Source organism: Parus major, chromosome 6 (genome assembly GCF_001522545.3).
Source record: "Parus major isolate Abel chromosome 6, Parus_major1.1, whole genome shotgun sequence".
NCBI classification, from domain to species: Eukaryota; Metazoa; Chordata; class Aves; order Passeriformes; family Paridae; genus Parus; species Parus major.
Genome location: NC_031775.1, coordinates 295,332 through 315,916, shown reverse-complemented (window position 1 = coordinate 315,916; position 20,585 = coordinate 295,332). Strand labels below are relative to the sequence as shown.

General features: G+C 39.0%; 1 protein-coding gene across 5 annotated transcripts in view; it reads left to right on the top strand.

Moving 5' to 3' along the window:
* Positions 1 to 20,585, top strand: part of HERC4 (HECT and RLD domain containing E3 ubiquitin protein ligase 4) — a 29,482-nt gene continuing 8,897 nt past the window's right edge. The window contains exons 1-18 of one of the 5 annotated variants that reach the window (XR_004498130.1): positions 1 to 136; positions 297 to 443; positions 1,604 to 1,889; positions 4,568 to 4,727; positions 5,801 to 5,877; positions 7,903 to 8,124; positions 9,918 to 10,009; positions 11,173 to 11,303; positions 11,986 to 12,146; positions 12,473 to 12,549; positions 14,558 to 14,682; positions 15,205 to 15,264; positions 15,725 to 15,836; positions 16,176 to 16,365; positions 17,335 to 17,507; positions 18,480 to 18,596; positions 19,562 to 19,585; positions 20,101 to 20,199. Coding sequence is in view for 4 of the 5 variants with exons in the window: in XM_015632624.2 (XP_015488110.1) it covers positions 1,664 to 1,889; positions 4,568 to 4,727; positions 5,801 to 5,877; positions 7,903 to 8,124; positions 9,918 to 10,009; positions 11,173 to 11,303; positions 11,986 to 12,146; positions 12,473 to 12,549; positions 14,558 to 14,682; positions 15,205 to 15,264; positions 15,725 to 15,836; positions 16,176 to 16,365; positions 17,335 to 17,507; positions 18,480 to 18,596; positions 19,562 to 19,585; positions 20,101 to 20,199 (2,046 nt within the window). In the remaining variant the exon portion in view is untranslated. Of the gene's footprint in view, positions 137 to 296; positions 444 to 1,603; positions 1,890 to 4,567; positions 4,728 to 5,800; positions 5,878 to 7,902; positions 8,125 to 9,917; positions 10,010 to 11,172; positions 11,304 to 11,985; positions 12,147 to 12,472; positions 12,550 to 14,557; positions 14,683 to 15,204; positions 15,265 to 15,724; positions 15,837 to 16,175; positions 16,366 to 17,334; positions 17,508 to 18,479; positions 18,597 to 19,561; positions 19,586 to 20,100; positions 20,200 to 20,585 lie in introns of those variants that run through there. The other 4 variants (XM_015632626.2, XM_015632624.2, XM_033515716.1 and 1 more) reach the window with 4 other exon arrangements.

Genomic DNA, 20,585 nt, shown 5'->3' with positions numbered 1-20,585 from the left:
CCGCTCCCGGCGTCACGAGCGGGAGCATCCAGCAGCTGGCGGCGCGAGTTGGCTCTCATGACCACCACGCACAGGGGTGAAAGACTGCCGTGATTCCAGATCAAAGTACAGAACTTTGGCTACTGGCTCTAAAACGGTACAAAACAACCCCGCCTTCTTTGGATATACGTAAACAGTTCAATGGAAAGGAAAACTTCGCTTATTTTTTTTTCCTGTTGGAGATGGGGCTAAATCTTCACTGCAGAAATCTCGAAGAATCATTAATAGTTCATCTTTCCTAATTTCTTGTGTTGCAGGTTGAAGCAAGTTACTGCTGCAGATGTGTGACATGTGCTGTTGTGTAGCTATGTCTTAATGAAGACATCTTCGTTTCGGTGTCCCCTTCTGAATGTGGTAGGATATAGCTAGGAAAATATTTGATCATGCCTCACCTCCTGAGATAGGTAAACAGAATGCAATATATTTTAAGATGTTTGGGTTCAGTGTTGCTTTGGGTTTTTTTTAAATTATTAAAAATAATTGTCTTGATTACTGCGTTTTGACTTGTGCAGAGAAAAATAGTTTATCCTGTTGTGCTGGCAAGAATTCTGCCCTTGGGTGTATGTAATGCTTAGATGTTAAGTGTTGGCTTGCTTCTTTGAGCAGTTTGGGATTTAGGTAGTTTATACGTGCTATGACCCTGCAGAATGTCTTCTAAATAATGGTCACAGATGAAAATTTGTAGGAAATTAACATTAGATAACACTGACTTTTAAATTGCTCTGAAAATACAGGGAGACTTACTATCATGGGAATGTGTTTTTTAAGTAGTAGCAACTTCTTTGTCCTATGCACTACTGCAGATGGAAGAGAAGGGCAGCTTTGAATCCTTTCCAAAATGGTACAGAGTCTGGTCAGCACAAATAGTGATAATTGTAATTTGGGGATTTGGGGTGTGGGCTTGCTTGGGGGGGAGTTGGTGTATGTGGCCTCCTGTTACTGCAGTGTGACTGAAGCTGGTGTTGATTGCAGTGCAAGACTGGGGACTTGAGTTTCAGCTATTTATTTTCTTTTAAACTGTAAGTTCAGTTCACTCCAAGTTGTTTAAAATGTAATGACTGACACAGCATATTGGACTTTGTATTGCATAACTGGATTGATCAGAGCTGACCAATTTTTTCCAAGCTATGAGTCAAGAGTTGTTTTTGGTGATGATCTCGAGGCCATGAACATTTCTTTTCAAGTAAAGGAAGGAGGCTGTACTGTCTCCTTGGAAGATATTTGAAGGTGTTTCCATTGGAATTGGGTGCAACTGCAAGTTTGTGTAAATTTGGATTAGGGATTAAAGAAGTTTTACGCTATTTTAAGTTTTTGAGACAAATTTATGTAAAACCAGTGACCTGCACATCTTGAAAGTTGTTTCTGAAATGGGAAAGAAAGCATTTTGCTACAGGGTCAAAGCAAATCCTGTGCAAGAAAGCAAATCACGCTCTTAAAAAATTGCTCAGGGTTTTAATACATTGGTATAGAGAAAATGAGTTCATGGAATACATGCTTTATAGAAAATAACATAAATGTTGGGGACAATACTGAAAAATACACATTTTCCTTTTTTTCTTAACAGCTACGCAGAAGGAATATTCTATAAAAGTGAAGTTGGAAGATCTCAAAAAGAAGTGCAAACATGTTGTGCTGGGGCAATGCATCTTTTGGACAGCTTGGATTGGGTGGAATTGATGAAGAGATTGTTTTAGAACCCAGAAAAAGTGACTTTTTCCTAAATAAAAGGGTCAGAGATGTAGGATGCGGACTGAGACATACTGTTTTTGTCCTGGATGATGGGACTGTTTATACATGTGGATGCAATGATCTAGGACAACTAGGGCATGAAAAAGCCAGGAAAAGACCAGGTAAGTTGAGAAGTGCTGAATTGTGGAGATTCTCTGTGGTGGTGTGTGTGGCTTTTGTTTTATTGTGCTCCACCAAAGCCAGGATTGCCTGTGCATGTGGCAAATTCACATGCAGCAGTTCTTCCAAGGATGGACATATTTTTAGCAGGAAGTGCATTGCTTTGTTGGGATGGGTTCTTGTGACACTTGGAAACAAGCAGCTAGGAAACAGTCCCCCCATATTTTTGCATGGCACTGCCACTATTTTTTATTTTGAGCACGGCCATGGGAGACTCAGTGCCTGTTTTTAATCTCAAGGGGAGCTGACCTGATGCAATACAGGGCTTAGTGTTGTACTTCACATTTGTGTTTGGCTGTTAGAGTATGTGGAAATGAGTATTTGGCATATCACAGCAGAGAAAAGTGTTTTTAGTTGTCTAATATGTGATGTACAGCAGGTCTGATTAAAGCAATGTTCTCTTTTTTTAAGAACTAAAAATAAAACTTTTGATAAAAGACTTATCAGCATACTCAACGCTACGGGGAGAGGATTTGGAAAAGCCTGAAGGATGCTGTGTAACACTTCTTGGGGCTTTTTTCTTCCCACCCATGTTGTGTGTGTGTTCCTGCTCCCTCCTAGTGCAATTCTGGAGCAGAAGTGGGTAAACATCTCGCAGGGACTGCAGAGGAGTGTGCACATGGGCTCCCTTCAGAGCTTGCTTGTGAGTCATAGCTGGTGCTGAGAGCCAGGGAACACTGCTGCTCTCTGCTTACAGCACAACCTCACAAACTGGAAAGGCTTACTGAGACTCCATTCTCATCACTCCTTGAGCACTTTTACAACTTGTTTGGCTCAATATTTGCCACGATTTTTTCAAATGGAAATGTGGCGTCACGAGATATTTTAGTAGTTCTCTTTTACACAGTTTCGGTTTTGGTGCCAATTTTTATTTTATTTTTTTTTTCTGAGATGTAACTTTTTTAAACTAATGTTTCAACTTCTGTTGGGAAACAGTATGTGGATATTGAAACTGATAATCCTTTAATTAAAACTTTAATCCTTTAAAACTTTAAACATCTGCTTCATGAGCATGAAGAGAAACTCAGCGTGTCAAGCTGACTACTTGTTACCCACTTTGAAAGTTATGCTGAATTGTCTTTTAAATCTAAAAGTTACAATGAAAATATCTTTTAATTTGCATGAGCTTTCATATATAATGGACCTTCTGTAATTTTTATTTTTTTTTAAATGTGCTCAGACACATGAGGATTGTAATGTCCTCCCTAATTTTCCTTTCACCCAGAGGTTACCGATAGTACTGCTGAGTGTTGTATGAAGCCCAGAGCATTGGGATAACTTCAGCTGCACAGTGCAGAGAGGCTTGGTATCTTCACAGATGGGTGGATGCTCTCTTTTGAATGTGTTTCTGCTAACTGAAGATAATTTTGTTGCTGACTGTTTGTCTTTGCTACCTCCTTGTCCCCACTGCCTTTCCTCTTTCCTCCTTCTGGAGCTCTGCTTGCCATAGGGACTGCATGAGTGTTCTTTAATCCATTTTAGGCAGAGTCAGGCTGGCTGGTTCAGCAGCTGGAGGAGATTGCCTGAGCTAATCTGTGTGCTGGTGCCCGAGCTGGAGAGCGCTTCCATGACCTCTCCCACCGGCAGAGCTGTGGGAGGCTCTGCTGGGTGAATTGGGGTGGTAACCTCTTCAGTCAGACCAGCTGGATGTAATAAAAAGAACTTATATCTGCTGCCTGTGTTGGTTTATTTTGGAAGCTGAGTGCCTGTCGTGCTGCAGATAATGTGAGCTACTGTTTTGAAGTTGACTTGGACTGTGTTTAGAGTGCCTGTAAAATTGATGATACACAGGCTTTTTCAGTGGTGTGCCATCCTTAGGCTGGAATAGAATTTGTGTTTGAAAACTGGGAATAAAATGTCCAAGCAGTCTCGTATTAAGGGAGCTGTTAAAAATTCCAGCCTTAATGACAGGCCCTGATGATATTTATCCGCTTTACTCATTGCTGAAATGGAAATGTTAGACTCCTGATCACAAATGATAAGCCCAAAACCAAGCTTCAAGTGTTTCCAAATGCATTGGTGCTGGAAAAAAATCACAGATGCTTTTCAGAGGCATGCACTGTATGTCTAGAAAAATTACTCTTTAGGGTCTGTTTCTACTGTATTTTGCATTATAAAGAAGACATTGTGTAGCTCGTTGCAAAATCAGTAGCTTTAGTCTGTAATTTGCCCTGCCTTGTTTTGCAGGCTCTTTCTTAATAATGAATAGGTGAATTTAATTTGCTGTGGTAGAATGTTTTCCTCTTACATAATGTCTACACGTGTAGTCATTTGACAATAATCTGTTTGACCTTACTGTTAATTGAGTTTCTGCACTCATTTTCAGATGGCAAGATTAGAAGGAACCATTACAATCAAGCAGGTTTCGTGTACTTCTGTGTTTTGCTTCAGAAACAATCATTATTTGGTGACTTCAGGGTGTCAAATTTAACTTATTTCTCCTAGATTCACATGTTTATAATTTTAAATAAAGGGTGTTTCAGCAGAATTTATGGGATTAGTTGAATGTCATGCCAGCTAATGTCTTAGTACTGTGTAAACTCTTTGGAACAAGCCTAGCTTGTCATTAGCTTTTTTATTTTTTTTTAAACCAACTAATTTTATTTATTTTTTTTTCCAGAACATGTTGGTGCACTGGATGCCCAAAATATTGTAGCTGTGTCATGTGGAGAAGCCCACACTCTTGCATTAAATGACAAAGGTCAGGTATATGCTTGGGGTCTGGCTACTGATGGACAGCTTGGCTTGCCAGGAACAGAGGAATGCGTCAGAGTGCCCAGGTTAAAAATAGTACATAATAAATTGCCTTCTTTTTTAAAAATAATGTGCTTAAATCATATTGGTGAAGCTATTCTGTTGTTATAGGTAAAGCCATATAAATATAGAAAATGTATATTAGCTGTGATACTTGAATGCTGTTTGTAGATAGTTTCCTTTCTCAAAATGTCATCTGATGTTAGAAATGTGTTACAAGTGTGGTTGGTTTGGTTTTGCTGCTTTTTGGGGTGTTTTTCTTTGTGTTATTTTTTAAATAATCCTCCACTAAAGATGAGACTTACATTGGAGAAGTAGGATGGGTGTTTTAAGAGTATGAATGCCATTTAAGAAAAGTTAAAGAGAAGTAGGGTGTTAAACTTTCAATTCGAAGAAGGTACATTTGCTGTTCACTCTTTGTACTTTGGTTTTCACCCCAAAGTTTTTCAGCTTTGATAGAATAAAGCACCTTCTAGTTAAAAAAATTCATATTGGCCAGGGTCATGGGCTTGTTTTCAGAATGCCATGAACATTCCAGCTACATGAAGTCCACACACAAAACTAACAGTTCCTTGGAACCTTAATTATTCATGATTATAATATTAAAAATGTTCTATCTACATCAAAATTGAAAGCCCACAGGCCCTTCAGAAACATTTCTTTCTCATCCAAAGTTGAAAGCATTATTAGTTTTAGTGCACATGTGGGTGAATTTGCAACTTCTCTATAATATTGTGCAATATGTATTAGCTCTGTAAACTGCAGTTTTGGAAACCAGAAAGTAAGGAGGAGTTTCCTCTTGTATTCTGTATTCATTCCTCCCTTCAGCTGTGTGAGATCACCTTCCCAGCACCTGAACCTCCCCAATTCTTCATTATGGACTTTTACAGACTCTGTCTATTTGAAAATAACACAGAACCTGACCTTGAAAGGTTTAGAGAAGAAGCAGTTCTGACTTCAGATTTTACTAAATAGCATCTAATTAAAGCTGGGATGTTTAATATACTTCAGTGAAAGGGATTCACATTTTATATATTACCCTTAATTTCATACCATGATCTGGTAGCTTAATTCTTTTTCTGTTTTCTTACCCCAATAGAAATATTAAAAGCTTATCAGAGATCCAGATTGTTCAAGTTGCTTGTGGTTATTATCACTCACTAGCACTCTCAAAAGGTAAGCCAAATTCTCCTGAAGTTTTATGCAGTTTCTTACCAGGGAATTAAAAAGTTTTCAACATTTATTTTCTCTTTTTTTTTTTTTTTTTTTTTTTTTAAGAAAACATTTTTATTAGACAATTTAACAATGGAAGCTTGAATTTGAAAAACAAATGTACAAACACACGTTGAGTTGTGCTTTTATTTCTTCAGGGGGGTGTGTGTTGGTTTTTTTTTTTAATTTTATCATCTGGCTTTCATGTAACTTCCTTTTTATTTTGTTTCTTTTTCTTGGTCCCAACTATTTCTCATCCTGCTGGGATGTTGCTCTGTCCCTGGTCTGTTTTAACCTGTACCCTGAAGTTACAGGAGTGTTTCCTTGTGTGCTTTATTATGGCAAAACCTCTGTTTTTTGGTGCTTCCATAGCTAAAATGCCATGTCACACACAGGCCACCTTTTGAAAGTTTAAATACCTAACTTCAGATTTCTGCTGGGGCTGTGAGCACGTGCTGAGTTGGCCTCACTTGTCCTGCATGTCTGGTTACTGCAGCTCTCCAGAAACAAAAATGAATTAAAATTTGCTTGTTGCTTGTCTCATCACGAGATAGGAGAGTTGTGGCCAAAACTTCCACCTGGAAGAAGTGGCTGCTGAAAAGCTGAAAAGGTTTAAAGGGTATTTAGCAACTTAAAACAGAATTCCATGAAGTTTGTAGTTTGTCAGTGTTTGTGAACAATCTGTGTTTAAAATAGGAACCAAATAATGGGGGGTGATCATTGTATGCTGAATGATTTGTTTTTGGCTTTAAATACTGTAGTTTTAAATATATTTTTTATACTGGTTATATGTGCCTGGATACTGTATGTGACTCTTCATGGCTTCATATTGAGCATTTCCTGTGCCATCATGTATTTATTTCCAGGTGTAATTAGCATTAGAACCCAAAGAAATGCTTTTGTTTTCAGGGCAGGCAGAGCTTTAGGAGTAGTAACCCTTCATCTGAGTTAAGATCTGCAGTAAAAAGTGGGAGTGGCAGAGTTTTGTTGTTAATGTTCCATTGGTCAAAGGTGCAAGAGCATCACAGGAATTTGTGATTTAAAATTCCCTCAGTGTTTTAAATACAACATCACTATTTTATTGCCAGTTCATGGATTTGCAGCTCCCTTTCTGTTCTTGGCATGCCCCATAGGGTTTTCTGGGTTGAGTTGTTAATAATAATATAAATAAGTAAAATCTGAGAGATCAGTACTACTCCAGGGGATGGGTTTCATTATTTCCCCAGCTTGATAAACCTGTTATTGGAAAGGTGGAGATGTGAGAGACATAGGAAACATTTTGAAGGTAACACTGCTCTTGAAAACATGTCACGTCAGCCAAAGTAAATTATTTTGTGTTCACCTTTAGGACAGTTTATACCTTGGCAAAATACTGGTTGTTCAAGAGAATATTTTATTTTTAGAAAGAAAATTTAGGTCTTTAATTGTCATTCTTCAAAATGTTTTTTTTCTTTGTAAGGTATCAAATGACGTCACAAACTTTGTGCTTCATTGATCATATAATGAAGACAGGATTTAAAAATATACATCTCTTAAATTGTGTGTGGAAATTTAAGTATCTTGCCTTAGAAAACCTTAAATGATGCTTTTGATTGGAAACCTGAAAAATTTTCCGTGTCCAGGGTGCAGCTTTAACAGATCTCTGCATAAACATCTGTGCAGTGGTGGAACTTCCATGGAGCAGTGTCTTGCTTTGTGATAACCAAACTCAGTTGATCTAGCACTGTTGAAATAGAAATGTTAAGAGCAGTTTTGAGGGGTTTGAATGTGATTTAAGTACTTCCAGTCTGATTAAATGCTTGAGTTGAATGCCTGCAAATTACACAAGAATGCTTAGCTTCAGAAGTCAGTAATTTGTATGCATTTTCAAACTCAAAAATATTGGAAGAGTGACAGTCTAATTTTAGCTTTTCTTACAGTGGATAAACATTGTATTATTAAACAATATTAATTGTATTTCTTGGTTGTTTATTTTTTTCCTTCCAACAGGAAGTGAAGTGTTTTCCTGGGGACAAAACAAATACGGCCAGCTGGGCTTAGGTTATGAGTATAAGAAACAAACCTCACCACAAATGATTAAATCTCTGCTGGGAATCCCTTTTGCACAGATTGCAGCAGGAGGAGCTCACAGTTTTGTACTAACTCTTTCTGGAGCCATCTTTGGATGGGGACGTAACAAATTTGGGCAGCTGGGTCTTAATGATGATAATGGTAAGTAAGCATTGCTTCAGGAGGATTTCATGCTGAAGGGTTTGGGTTGTGAATGCAGGGAGAACAAACCTTGTTCAGTATTTTTGGAGTGTGCCAGTGCCACGTGAGGTTGCATGAAGAAGACACAGAGGTGTTTTCCTCAGCTGTTCTGCAGTAAGAATGCTGGCAGCGTAATGTTGAAATTCTTGCCTGCTTCACTTGCATTCTTTGCCTGTTCTACATCTTCCTGTGACTTAATGGGATTGAATTAAAAGTACTGTGCAGTAGTTACAGTTTGAACTGAATTTTATCTGGATGAAATTGCTTGGCAAAAGCAGTAATCTGTCAAAACTAATTGGTTGTCCTTAGTTGTCACATTTAAGGCATCTTCATTTTTTTACTGTCATTTACTTTTACTTTCCTTTCTCAGGCCACTTTTGTTACTCATTCACGATTTTTGGCTAACCATTTCCAAAATTTCCTCTGCTAGGTGGATGACACTCAATGATTTTTAGCAAGGGGTAGGTCAGACAAAAAATTGTTTCTTTATTGACTGTGTTACATGCACAGTGTCTGCTCACAGGGATCCAGGATGGCAGTGTTTGCTATCAGGGTCCTGGAATACACAGTTTAGTAATGGATAATCTATAGATGGTTCATCAGTTCAGATTTTCTTACTGGTTCATTGTTGTCAGCACCATTTAAAATAGGAAACATGGGTTGTAAATAAAATGCCCATCTGAATGCCTTAAAAATTGTCACATTGATTTAATAAGAAAGTTACAGCTATTTTTCAGAAATCATGGGAGACTTTAGGTGGTTCTGCACATTCTTGGGAATGCGTGTAACCCCAGATTTTTATGTAGCACCACTTCTCAGTGAAATTCCTTTTAAATGTCTTCATATGTATTCATAAATACACTTTGCAAAGAAGCCAAACTCATACTGATGATGATGATTTTTTGCTTTTCCTTTCCTGTACCACTTTTCCTTTCCTGCATCACCTTTCATATAATGTATTTTCAGTACTCTTAGGATGCATTCTTGTAATTCCTTAAGCCTGATAATTTAGCATAGTCCTGGTGTTGTGCTAGGCCAGGAGACCAGAAATCCTGGAGGCCAGAAAGCCCTGCATTACCTTGAGAAACCAGGGCCTGCTCTAGGACATACCCTGTAAGCTAAGATTTGGCCCATCCAGGAGGGAATTCTTCAGGATGGGAGGATATCACCCTCTTCATTCAAGCCTCTCATGGGGTTCCTTGTTAGATCTGCTGATTTGTGAGGTCTGTAAATTGTGTAGGCCATCTACTGTGTGTGCCATTGTGGCACGTTCCACCTTGGCCAAGTGGTGCACCAATAATTATCCTTATTAAATCCTCAGGTAAAATCCCTTTCATCCCTTAACCATGTCTGGCTCTTGGTGTTTAGGACACATGAAAAAGCCTCAATACCAACGTACAGGAATATTTGAAAAACATGAAACACACAAGAAATTTGGAACAATGATCATTTCTTTTCTGTTCTTATGGCTAGTGCCAGGTCTAATGTAATGTTCCATATTTAGTGCTCTGTGGATTGACATATGATCCTGTGTAGTGAAAATGAGAGCTACAAAATGGGCTACTAACCTTTTCAGTGTAGTAGTCCCTGGTTTTTTCTGTAGTAACACTTCCATCTCCAAGATCCATAAACTCAGTCACAGTGATTGCCTTATGCTAACAAATCTAAAGTGCTTGCCTGACTAAAACCCAAAACTATTTGGGTTTTGATTTTTATTGTCAAAATAACTGATCTTTCTTTATTAAACCTTTCAGACAGGTATGTTCCTACTCTGCTGAAGTCCCTGAGAAGTCAGAAGGTTGTTCATATATGTTGTGGAGAAGATCATACTGCTGCCCTTACAAAGGTACAGAACTTAAAGATATCTTTATGCTCCGATTTTTTTAATGTTTCCAGAAAATGCTACCTGAACAGGAAATAATAAACTAAATGCTAAATACAATTTCTTCTAAATTTATGGGATTAAGTTGAGGAAAGATTGGAAGAATGGTTAAATATTTTAAAAAAAAAAAAATTACCAAATACAAGAAGTCTTGCTTTCTAAATGCTTCTTTTCCTTTTTCATGCATAGAAGTTCAGTTTAAAGCTGGTGGGCTCAGTTGGGATCCTGAGTGTACTGTGGATGTTTGTAGAGATTGTCACCCATGTGGATGGTTCCCCTGTCCCCTGCAGAGCCAGGGGCTGATACAGCTCTAGTGGGCAGGACTGTGGGCATGGGTGAACATTCTCCAGGTCCTGCTGAGGTTCAGAGAAACCTGCTTCTGTTTGCTGTCTGGCCTCAGTGACTGAGCCTGTTGGGTTTTCCCAGTGGATGCTGCAGTTTTGGTGATGGTTTCCAGCTGAGGGCCTGGCTGATGCAGAGTAGAGTTGAAAGAAACAGATTCACAATTTCGAAGCATCTGCAAATGGCAGGTCTCAGTGTTGTTGTGAGGTAAAGTGTAGAGCTTCTGAAAACGTGTCTGGTTTGAACACTGAAGATATTGGTTAATTCCTTGATTAATCCAAATCACTTAAAAATTACTTGCCTTACAACAGCATTGAAATTTTTGGTTCCTTATGCTTTCAAACATGAGGCTGTTTCAGTCTTACTTTGTATCCTCTGCTGAGCAGGGCAGCTTCTGTTTGCCAATCACTTTGTATTCAGAGTTTCAAAGTGTCTTTTTGATAGTGTGAGTTTGTATACAGGTGAAGTTCATCAAGAAAAGAGGAAAAATGAGGATTAGGATGTATAAATGACAGGTTAATGGCAGGACTGTTGTGTGATAATAAGGAAATTAGATGAGTGTGATTTAAGTAAGGTAATACTTCATAGCTGTGCCACGTTTTCATAACTCCAGTTAACTTGTGACTCTTGTGTGTCTCAGGAACCTCTTGTGCCCTTTTGTATGTTTTCTGTCCTTTCCCTGCCATGCCAAGATCATCAGAAAAGATTTATTAAACCCCTAGTACTGTGAAGTTTCTTGTTCTGAGATATACAATCATCTTAATATAACAAATTTATTTGTTTAGGAAGGTGGGGTTTTTACATTTGGAGCTGGAGGCTATGGGCAGTTGGGTCATAACTCTACCAGCCATGAGATAAATCCAAGGAAAGTTTTTGAGCTTATGGGAAGCGTTGTCACACAAATCACCTGTGGCAGGTAAGGTCTATTCTGTGCTAAACCTGTCAATCTTACAGCTAACTTGTTTTGTGGAAAACTTTGCAATATGAAGTGGGGGGTTTCTTACCCTTTGTGGTCAGGGAAGACAAAATGACCCCTAATGAAAGATATTCAGTGATGTTTTGGGGATTCTAAAAGCATTCACAGAAGAGCTAAAGGAAGTTGTATGTTTGAGAGGCTGGGATTTTCTGAACTGGCATGTTCAGAATCAGTGTGAGCAATAATGTGAGGCGTGAAAGCATTTGTCATTTCCTGTTGAAAAACAAGTGTGTTTGGGCAAGTACAGAGTACTTTACACCAATTCCCCACTGGTTCTTCAGAGGCCTGTGATAGGAGAAGGGGGCATGCAGAGGTGAGCAGGATGGGAAGGGAGAGGAGGTGCAGGCAGTCTCCAGACATTCATTTCTGCTCTGCTCTAAAGGTCAGACAGGGGCTAAGCACTGGCAGCTCCATTCCGGGAACCTTTCCATAGAAAAGGAGGAGGCCTATTGGAGTGTAAATGGAATATTGCCAGTGGCAGGGCACTGCAGGAGGGCACTGGAGTGTTGGCTGTGACAGAACCTTTAACACACTGTTAAATGGTTCAGCACAATCCCTGGCCAGGCTGCACAAAGCACGTTCCAGTGCTTCGGTGTGTGTTACTGAATTCTCTTTGCCCTAGGCAGCACACCACTGCATTCGTCCCTTCCTCTGGAAGAATTTACTCTTTTGGACTCGGAGGCAATGGACAATTGGGTACAGGGACCACCAGTAACAGGAAAAGTCCCTTCACAGTGAAAGGAAGCTGGATTCCCTACAGTACTCAGTGCCCAATGAGCACAGGTAAGCACCTTCTGGTGTATTTACTTCTTGGTTGCCTCTTCCTTTGTAGTGGCTTAAAATTCTCGAGATTTAAACTAAATATGGGCTGTCATCACTTCTTCCAAACAGTTTGATTCCACTGTCTTCCTGCTGCAGGAATTACATGGTGGGTGAGGGCCTCTGGTAGCAGTAGACCTGGAGCTTACCTCAGGGAAAGATTATCTTAACTGTTGTATCAGTGAGATTTACCACAAGGGAAGCTTTTTGTGACCGAGTGTTGATTGCAGCATCTTAATCATTTTCAATTTCACATTTTCACAGTGGCCTGTTTTTTATTCCTATTGCAGACAGTGAGGAGTGCTACTGTGTTAAGAGAATTTTCTCTGGTGGTGACCAAAGTTTTGCACACTACTTTTATCCACAGGTAACAAATTAAGTGTCATTTGGTTCCAAAGCTTGTGCAAGTTGGATTTTAGGGGTTTTTTTTGATGCATTTTAAAGGATTTTGATACTGAAGGTGCATGTATATTGCAAAGTTGGTTAAAACAGTGTGGAAGCAAAAGGCAACTGGAGGACTTGGGTCCAGTTAGTGTGTTTAAGCTGTCAGGGAGCTCTTGAGACTTTTTGACATAAGCTTTTTTCTTGATGGATGAATGCACTCCTTTTCATGTCATAAGGGAAGAATTGATTGAGTATTTGAGCTCTGTTCCTTGCCCAGTCCTCCTCATAGCTCCTGGCAGCAGCAGCTTTTGTGTCTTCTGCTCTGTAGCCATTTTAAAGTACCACAGTGGTAAGGAAACAAATGGAGATTCTTGCTAAAAATTACTGGGGGTGACATAGTTTATGTCACAGTTTCAGCATAGTCTTAAAGCTTAAGTTCTAAAGTAACCAGAATTGATCTGTTTAAATTCTAATATGTAAAAGAGTCTAGAAGGACTTTACAGTAAAAATGGCAATGTGGAAGTGTGATGGAAAGAAAATGCTATTGGAGGGGGATAAAATAAAAACAAGGTGAAGATTCATGGGACTGTTTCCAGGACAGCTCAGCAGATATTAGACCATGGGGATTGATGAAGCATCAAGAGTTGAGTATGGTGGGTGAAAACTTAATTTGGACACAAGAGAGAATGGATTTTAGCAGGGAAGCATGGTTCTGAAGAAACACTGAGTACAGGTTAGACTTGCAGCAGTGCTTTGTGCTCAGAGCCTGTTCTGGTTGTACAGAATCAGCAGTTTTTGTAGGATTTACTTGTTTGGTTCTTTTTCTAAATTCTGACAGAGATACAACCCTTGCTGTATTTGAGAGAAATTTGCTTAGCAGGTATAAACTGGAAAATAATAGAGACTCAAAGCTTGTCTATTAAAACTTCCTTAAAAACTTTTTGTGCGATTTTCATAATCACTGGAGTAGTTTCTGACTGACTACTTGAGGTGAACTGGAGATTGTGTGAATGCAGTTATTGTGGTTTGTTCTGTACAGAAAGTATTAGCAGTAGATGAGCTTTGATGCTGCAGAAATATCCTTTTTAGTGCTCTTTAGTTTGGTAATTTGTGTTGAGTTCTTCCAGAGTTCTGTGTGTACTGTACCCCTGAGGGTTGTGTGTCCCTGCCAGTTATGGGGGCCCAGCCAAAATCAGTTTTCTCAAGTCAGTTTTTGGGCAGCTCAGTCCCCTGAGCTGTTTTCTTTGGCTGGACAGAAGGGAAGTGGCAGAAGTGTTCCTTGTCCTGATGCTGTAGGATGGGCTCAGAAATGCAGGTTTTTGGCAGCAGATAGTCATTGTCACACTGAGTCAGCTCAGTGCTGGCAGATGGCACCCTCAGGAGAAATGTTTCCTCTTGGTAGTTTTACCTTATTTTTGGTGCCATTTGCCATCTCTTTTTGAACCAGTGCTCCTACTGAAAACAAAGATCTCATTTCTCCTCCTCTGTACTATTACAGCTCTTAGTGGAATTCATTTTATACGAGCAGCACTTCCAAGTGCAGCTCCTGTGATGATACAGGGCATGTTCACAGAAGCATGATTCATCTCAGAGGAGCCTGATGGAAGTGGGGTGGAAGAACATCTGTCTGAAAAATTGAATGGCTCCTTTTCTGTGTGCTCCCAGCTTGGCAAGGAGCTAAGTGGCTCCTGGTGGCTGGAGAGGAGATGTTTGCTGCTCACATCTAAAGCTGGCTTAGTGTTCATCACAGAGACACTGATGGTTAAGGAGGTGGCCAGTAAGCAAGGTGTGTGAATTAATTGGGTAATCGAGATGGTTTTAGGGTGTGCTCTGCTTTCACAGGGAATGCAGAAGTGTTAAACACAGAGTATTTCACAGCAGTAGTCTGGGCAGGCAAATTGTCAGCTAAGATATCTCAACTAGAGGGCTGATTTTTCTGGAAATCAATTTTGTGTGCCTGATTCTTTATGCTTTCTTTAAAATTTATTTAGAACATGGTACCACCAGATGATTTTAGGAATCCTGACCTTTGGAAGCAGATCTGGACTGTGAATGAAACATTTATTCAAAGATTGCTGAGTTTCCCATCTGGAAGACTTCCTGTAGAGATAGCTAAGTAAGTGAAGTAAGGGAAAGAAATGGTGTTTGGTGATTCTGAATTGAGCATTAATGGGGCTTTGGGCATACACAGCAGAGCTATTTTTAATTACTGATTTTATGACGTGCAGAGCTCTGGCTGTGCTTTCATTGTCATGCTTGTTGAGTAGTTTAGGTCCTCGAGACTGTGTCATCTCTGCTCCAGTTTAGACAACTATGCAAGATGAAATTAAGTATCTAATTGCACATTGAAAGATAGCAAGACATGTAAAGGAATATCAGACCAACTCAAAGATTATTGCTTCTATTTTAATAAAAGAGTATGCAAAGCAATTAAATTGCAAGACTGGCTGTGATTTGAGCTGTCTTGAGTGTTGAGTCTTGAATGGAGGTTTTGTCTGGTATTGTTTAGTCACATTTGAGTCAGAGTCCCATCCTTTGCACCATGTCATTTATTAGGGATTAAATACAGACTTTCTTATTGCAAGTGCTGATTTTTAAAAGGAAAACCAAATGTAACATTTCACATGACCAATTTCAGTGAAATTGATGGAACATTCTCCTCGGCTGGGTGCCTGAACGGGAGCTTTTTGGCATTGAGGTAAGCGTTCCTGTGGACAGCATTAGTGGTGGCTGCCTGCCTTGTGTCAGCTGGGACACCTTCCCAGGGCTCCTTTGTCTCAGTGGTGCTCTGATACCCTCAGCTGAAACTCCTGCTCCTCTCCTGCCCTGTGTTTTGTCAGCTGCCCCAGGGAGAATGGCTCCTGCCTCTCTTGGCTGCTGCCATGTAAGCCAGCAAAGCTCGTCACGTTTGTCAGCCACAGGTTGTTTGTCATTCAGGGGGACTGGGTGCTCTGGGCTGTTTGACATCCTAGTCTTTTTGCATGGTTTTCTTGCACTTAGAGAATTTTTTTTCCACTTGTTTTTAAGGTCATATAAACAATAGAAATGTGATATATTTCAAATCCTTAGTTAGTAGGTCTAAAATTCAAGGGGGAAAAAATCTCGAGTTGCTGAGAACACAGGATTCAGTCTTTCTGTTTCTTTTTTCCTTCCTGCAGCAGTGATGATCATTACAAAACCAGCACTAGATTCTCAGGGGTTGATATGAATGCTGCTAGACTACTCTTTCACAAACTCATACAGCCTGAGCATACTCATATATCACAACAGGTTTGTGCTGCGTGTTTTCCTCATGTTTGGGATTATCTTTCTGGGTTACAGCTCTCCAGAAATTCTACTTTTAGAATTTTAATTTTAGGTCCAACCCTGTAAATAGATTTATTTACTCAATAATACATTGACTGAAAATGCCTGAAACCGTATTTTGTTGTGACAATTAGGTGACACATCAGCATATTCTATTTTAATATTTACTGTCATTTTCTAAATGTACAATAGTTTTCACCAAAGCTTTTAATTACTGTTTTCTAGATTAGTTCTCATATACATGGACATTTGTTTAAAATGTCAATTGTATGAAAATAAACAGTATTTTCTGATGTGTTATAGGTGGCAGCTAGTTTGGAAAAGAACCTTATTCCCAAATTGACCAGCTCCTTACCAGATGTTGAAGCTTTGAGGCTGTATCTCACTCTACCAGAGTGCCCGCTGATGAGCGATGAAAACAACTTCACAACGTTAGCTATTCCTTTTGGAGCAGCTATCCTGAACCTAGAAAAAGCTCCTCTCAAAGTTCTTGGTAAGAAACTGAATTTTTACTGTTAAAACTAAGGCTCTGCAGGTGAAAACATACAGAAATTCCATCAGTGAGGACCTGGCTGTGCATTTACAGCTGTGTACAATTCCCCAGTGAGAAAGTTAAAGCTTAACATTGCTTGGTGTAAGAAAACACTTATTCTGTTGCTTCAGGGTGAGTTAACAGGCCATCCCTGTGAATTCATCTGGTATTGTAGTTTTTGGACTGATGCCATTTGGGAGGAATTAAACCATGCAGTTCAGTGTAATTGATATGTGTCTCTGCTCTTTAAAGTGAAAATTATGTGGTCAGACAGCTAACAAGCTCCAGGCAATTTACAGAAGTGTTGCAGAGCAGATGTGAAATTGTCTTGGTTGTGACTACAGCACCTGTTCTGAGGCATTTGATCTTTTCTTGCTGCTGCCAACATGTCTTCAAATATACAGCTGAGAATAGCTCTGGGTTTTTAACTACTTCTTCACACTTTCTTGCTGTGACTCCTGTCAGCTAAAATTCAGCTTAAAGAATTGTTTTCAGAATATTTTGCTTTTAATTTGTTTCTTTTTGAGAGGGTACTTTCATTTTGCTCAGTTATGCTTTGCCTTGTAATCTCACTTAGGTTTTTTCAGTGTTTTTTGGTGAGGGTGAAGAAAAGCAAATTGATAGTTTTTTTAACTCTAGATCATTTTCCATCATTTTATACTGCTCTCACTACCCTTCACTTAAGATTCCAGGTTTTGAGCCATCTGTTTGTATCAAATGTTAGGTTGTGATGCTGTTTAGTCTGGATGAACAGACTTTGGGGGACTTAGATTTGATGTGTTAACAATAGAGCATTTATTGTGTTACAGCTTTTTCCAGAGTCTGTAGTAACTGATGCTTTATGCTTTGGTCCCAAACATGTTTCTTTGTTAAAAAGATAACAGTGACAAGCACAAACACTAAATTTAGGTGTTTATCATGTGTTGACAGAAAATTGGTGGTCTGTACTTGAACCTCCCTTGTTCCTGAAGATAGTGGAACTCTACAAGGATGTCGTAGTGCACCTTTTGAAGCTGTGTAAGATGGGCCTTCCACCTTCTGACAGAAGAGTGCTCACCAATTTCCTACACACAGCCTTCAGAGTGCTGGAAATACTGCACAGAGTATGTTTGTGGCATTTCCTAAATTCCTAAACTTCTAAATTTCCTTGGCTGCTTGGCTTGGTCATCATCTCTGTGCTGGGTGGTTGGTAGAAGCTAAGTTACTGATCACTTTGAAAGATCAGAATTACATCTACAGAAATACCTGTAGTTGTTCCATCTGGACTTGTGAATTGTTGGGATTCTGGATTCCTGTCTGACATGATGATGCAATTAACTATTTTTTGGGAGCACAGAGTTTTACATCTGTGAGGGTATGGAATAAAGTGAGAGGGGGAAAATGCTCTGGGGTATTTTGCAGATTGATTATCTGGTGGTTTGGAGGGGGATGTGGGAGGTATTTGTGAAAAGTAGGCTTAGATGATGTGGTTATAAAGGCAGGATCCTCATAACTATCTTGCCTGCTTTGCCAGTTAGCAGTGCTTAGCAATCCTTGGGAAAAGAAGTGTGTATTAGGAAAATGTGGATGCTTCTGGATTCAAATTACACTGTAGAGACAAGCCTCTGTGTAAAGTTACTTTTCCCACATCTCTCTTTTTTTTAAGCTTAATGTTTTTAAATGGAAACTGTTCCTCTGCTCACAGGTAATCGTTTTCATACTGTATCTAAGACCAGGGTTACTGAATCACAGCTCTTAAACCTGTGTGAATACAGGAACAAGTATTTATTCTGTGGTGTACAGGAATATCTGTATTATCACTGTTCCTGGGAGGTGACACGGTGTTTCAGAGTGGCAGCCCTGTTATGCAAGACTGTATCCACAGTTAATTGTGTTTTTTCTTCACTCTTTGATGGGATTTTGAATAGTCCATCTATCCCTGTCTTTAACATTGTTTTTTGCTTTCTTGTAGGCACTGTTGTTTTTCTAGAATTTTTTTAGTAGCTGGGTATCTGTGGCTGACGTATCAGATGCTTGAAAAACGTGGAAAATATCCCTTTGAAAGCTAATAAAAAAAATAAATTGCACTTCCTTAGGTAAATGAAAGAGGACAAGTTATACAGTATGACAGATTTTACATTCATGAGATACAAGATTTGATAGATATCAGAAATGACTATGCCAACTGGTTCCAGCAGCAGGTGTTGGGAATGGTAAGTTGTGCTGATTTTTATTTGGGTTTTTGTGGGTGATTCCCTCCCATCTTTTGTGTTTGTTTTATCCCTTTAAAGAAGTCCATAGATTCTCTAAGTCTGGGCACTTTTTTTCATAAAAACACCTTCACAGATGACCAGTGCTGAACAGACTTATGTCAGGTACTGGCTAAAGAAGAATTGTTAAGATGTGTTTCTTCTGGGCTATCACTCTTAGGACTGACACTACTCAATATATTTGAATCTGTCAGTTAAAAAGTGATTTAAAATGCTGTCACTGGAGACTTGCCATGTCAAGAAAGTCAGGAATGTAATAATCCCACAAGAGGAGAGGCTCCAGGATGATGTGCATTGCTGTATTAGACAGGTCCAGCAGTGAGAAAGCTGCAGCTGTCTTGGATAATGAGTCAGGAGGTGCAGCAGGGGCAGATAACTGATGGAATTCTCTACTTTGAGTTTAGCAGCCACAACTGAGATAATTAATTCCTGCATCTGTAAACACAGGAGTGATAAGTGGCAGTAAATTAATGGCTGAGAATTAGTGAGTTGGATAGGTTTTTGCCACAGTTCCTTGACTTTAGCTTTGAAAGAATATTGTAAGTAATTTAAGAAGTTTTCCCTAGCCACACTTTTTTTATTCTTTTGCAACAGTACCAGCAGATGACATTAATTAATGGGTGGAAATGAACATTTTAAGTGTGTAATTTTTTGCATCCAAGGAGATGTGATACTATAACAGCCCTGTGCTTAAAGACCGATAAAAAGGGTGTTGAAAGACAAGCTTGTATGTAATAAATGAATTAGGATGTTTATGGTTAATGTTGATTTCTCAGTAAGCTTTCTCTTGGGGGGAAGCAGTAAATAAATATTTTTAAAATTCTACATCAGAGATGAGTAATTAATGCAGACACTAATGCTGCTTTTTCATCTTAATTGTTGCTACCTTTGTGCAAATGCTGTCATAGGATGTCAACCATGGATTAACTGAGGTAAGATTGGTTGCAATCTGATTTCTTTTCAAGAATGTAAGGAAATCAGAAATGTGAATGTCAAGGATTGTCTGCTGTGTTCTGTTGGGAGTAAAGCTTCAAATTAGCCATGGCTGTAATCTAAATAAAAACTCTTTGTGGTGCAAAAATATGTAATTGTCTGTATTCCAAATTTGGAGCAGCAGTTGGAAAAAAGGGCTACATTTATACCCACTAGCTGCAATAACAGTTCTGAAATTAAAAAGTGCTAAGTGAGAGTGTTGTTTGTGTCTGGCTTGATTTGGTTTGGCTTGATTGAGTTTTGTTGGAATTTTTTTTTTTTTTGGCTGAAGTACTAAACAATTAAAAATCTACTTAATGTTCCTAAGATGCTTTGGTTCTGCATTGATAATAAGTCAAGGTTGAGTTTTCTTTCCAGTAAAATAGAGATATTACATGAGTGCAAAGGCTTTTTTAACCACGATTGTGGCTTTTGTGAATAAGCTAAACTGTGACATTGGTTCTTTTCATTGCAGTTAACAGAAATTCCTGTTATAATTTGCACATACCCATTTGTATTTGATGCCCAGGCAAAGACAACTCTCTTGCAAACAGATGCAATCATACAGATGCAGGTAACAGTTTTCAGTGTTATAAAATTCATTATTTTTTCCTTGAGTTGGGGACCTTGGGGGATCCTGTTGTGATGTGATTTGTTTATTTTTTTGGCTGGTTGGTTTATTATGATGTTTGGTTTGGTTTTGTTTTTGTGGGTTTATTTTTTGAACTCTGTAATCTCTCCCCCATAAAAATCAAGGGTATAGTGTTAATCTCTGGGTGTGTACATGATAGAGGGTAGTGGGTTTGGGATCACATTGAAATAAGACTTTTGTAATTGCATATATTTCCAAGGAACTTCTTTTCCTTTCAGTAGTGAGATGGCTTTTTTATGTGTTATCAACCCATAGTACAGATCCAAAACCCCCAAACAAACAGCAATAAAAATACCCCAAACTCACAA